The 2,880-nt window shown below is 37.8% G+C and overlaps 1 protein-coding gene across 1 annotated transcript; it reads left to right on the forward strand.

Moving 5' to 3' along the window:
• Positions 1-328: 328 nt before the first annotated feature.
• Positions 329-1,273, forward strand: LOC104869830 (putative gustatory receptor clone PTE01). The gene has a single exon (XM_019209213.1). The coding sequence runs from the start codon at positions 443-445 to the stop codon at positions 1,271-1,273; it is 831 nt and encodes a 276-aa protein (XP_019064758.1). The 5' UTR covers positions 329-442.
• The last annotated feature ends 1,607 nt before the right edge of the window (positions 1,274-2,880 follow it).

Below are 2,880 nucleotides of genomic sequence, written 5' to 3' on the forward strand. Positions count from 1 at the left end.
GTACAGGTTATTGTTCACTCTTTATTATTAACTAAGAGAGGAGGTTATATTTTGCTATGCTCAAAGACTTCTTAGTTGCTTATATTTTTGGCTATAACATTTTTGAGTGTCTGTGAAGTAGGTGGGTTTGGAAGGACATTAAAAACACAAAGAAGAATAATGAAAAAGTTCCAGAGGGAATTGCTTTCATCACAATTAAGAAATATTGTTGAAGGTGTATGGACTCCAAGTTCAAATAATTTGTTTGAATACATGAACTCAAACCACATACAAAATATAGTGTATTTATTAATGTGCTTCTTTTCTTCCAACTTTTTTTTACTTCCAAAGGTGTTCAAGGAATATAGAAGCAGAAAATCTAACACAGGTCTTCGAGTTCCATTTCTTGGGCTTCTCAGAGAATTCAGACCTACATCCCATCTTCTTTGGACTGTTCCTGTCCATGTACCTGGTCACCATCCTTGGGAACCTGCTCATCATCCTGGCCGTCATCTCTGACTACCAACTCCACACCCCCATGTACATTTTCCTCTCCAACCTGTCCTTGGCTGACATCTGTTTCACCTCCACTACCATCCCAAAGATGATTGTGGACATCCTGAGCCACAGCAGGGTCATCTCCTATGTGGGCTGCCTCACACAGATGTCTGTTTATGTTCTTTTTGGAAGTATGGATGACATGCTTCTGACTGTGATGGCCTATGACCGGTATGTGGCCATCTGTCACCCCCTGCAGTATCCAGTCCTTATGAATCCTCGACACTGTGGTTTCTTAGTTGTGCTGTCTTTTTTGTTTAGCCTCTTGGACTCTCAACTCCACAATTTGATTGTCTTACAATTTACCTACTTCAAGGGTGTGCTCATTTCCAATTTCTTCTGTAACCCTGCCCAAATCCTTAATCTTGGCTGTTCTGACAACTTCTCAGGTAACATTTTAAAGTATATAGCTGGTGTGTTATTTGGATTTTTTCCTATATCAGGGATATTTTTATCTTACTATAAAATTATTTCTTCCATTCTGAGAATCTCATCACCAGGAGGGAAGTTTAAAGCCTTCTCCACCTGTGGGTCTCATCTCTCAGTTGTTTGTTTATTTTATGGAACAAGTATTGGTGTGTACTTTGGTTCATCTGTATCACAATCTCCGAAAAATTGTTTGGTGGCCTCGGTCATTTACACATTGGTCACTCCAATGCTAAATCCATTCATCTACAGCCTGAGGAATAGGGACATCAAAAGTAGTTTGAGCAGGCTCCATGGTAGAAAATTATAATATTAGGACCTGTGGTATCTAGTAAAATATAAAGTAAAAAAGACAGCAAAATTAAACACTTATACCTATACATTCTGCTTCTGTGATCATATTTTATTAGATAGTTTTAAATTTTCATCTCATATTTATCATAGTAAAATAGTGGTAGTCAATGTATGAGTGCAGGAAGTATGGGACTATTAAGGAGTACAAAATTTTAGTTTGTGAAGAACAACTTCTGTAAGCAGATTTAGGTTATGCAGGTACTTATAGTGTGAGTATAATTAACGTCACTGAGGTCTGCACTTAAAAACAGTGAATACTGTCAATTTTTAATTAAAAAGTTTACAATAGCAGAAGTGAAAACAAAAACCCCAGATAGATCTTGAAAATGAATGAACATATAACTAAACTTCCTTTTTATTGTAGGAAGTACTCCCCCAAATTTAGTGGAGATTTATTTTTCTTTCTTCTCCCATAAATATTAGAGAGTCCTTAGAGCTTTTGATGGGCAAATTTGATTAATTAAAAGCTTTACATATTTATTCTACCAGATCATATAATAGTTAATATTTAGTTCATGTCTCCAGAAGATGTTTGAGGGCTCCAGTCTGCAGGCACCATATCTATGTCTCGTCCTCCTATGGTTGTCTGTGTTGGCAAGTTTCTGTAAGAGACTGTGTGCAACTCTATTCTGGGGACAGAGCATGGATTTTCATTGGGAAATAGTTACAGAAAGGACACTGGATTTTCTATCATGTCGTGACCCTGCAGAGAAGTAGCACAAAGCACTAAATGGTGAAAGACATGCAGATTGGAGGAAGGAATATCAAGAGCAATGAGTGTTCATCATCAGGACAATATTACATTTCTGGATAGCCAAATGGGAGATCATCTCCATACCAAATTTTAGCAATGAAGGCACAGAATTTATGTGTATGGTTGTGGGGTTTTCTAGAAATCTCATTCAAGGTTTAGATTTCTTCACACATTGGTTCTTCTTTTCAAAGACATCACATGCAGAAAATAATAAAATGAATTTCTCTGAACTATTTCCTGAAAACTTCAAAAGGATTATAAAGGAAATGTTGAGGATGAGGCTGTGAATGACAATAATAATAACCCCATCGATCATAATTGATGTACTTCTGAGTGCCGAGTGTCCTATGTAGATTGTTTCAATTCATCTACACAGGCCTCCCCAGGTGATGAATGCCACATTATTTTGCTTTATGGAAAAGAAATGAGAAAGAAATTTTTTATCTAACATGTACTGATGTATAGCTTGGCACACTGAAGCCACGTTTGAATTGAGCTGTCTGATTACACACAGGGTACCTGAGGAGGAGAATCATCGCAGTTTTTCCCCTTGACAACTCAATCACCCTGTCATTCTAAGAGACACACTTTGCTCACTGTGTGTTCCTCTTCTGGGCTCCCAATAGCTCATAGTATAAAGCTACACATGGAACCTGGTGTGTCAACCATAGGAAGAATGGTTGAGGTCACGAGCATGGAACACAGAAAGTGAAAGCCCATGAGAACAGCACAGACCTCGATGTTTTCCTGCTTTGCATTATCCTTTCAGCTGACCATGCAGCATTAAAACCATCCCACCCAAATGGAAA

Source organism: Fukomys damarensis, unplaced genomic scaffold (genome assembly GCF_012274545.1).
Source record: "Fukomys damarensis isolate Sample0158 unplaced genomic scaffold, DMR_v1.0_HiC HiC_scaffold_30, whole genome shotgun sequence".
In the NCBI taxonomy this organism is placed as follows: Eukaryota; Metazoa; Chordata; class Mammalia; order Rodentia; family Bathyergidae; genus Fukomys; species Fukomys damarensis.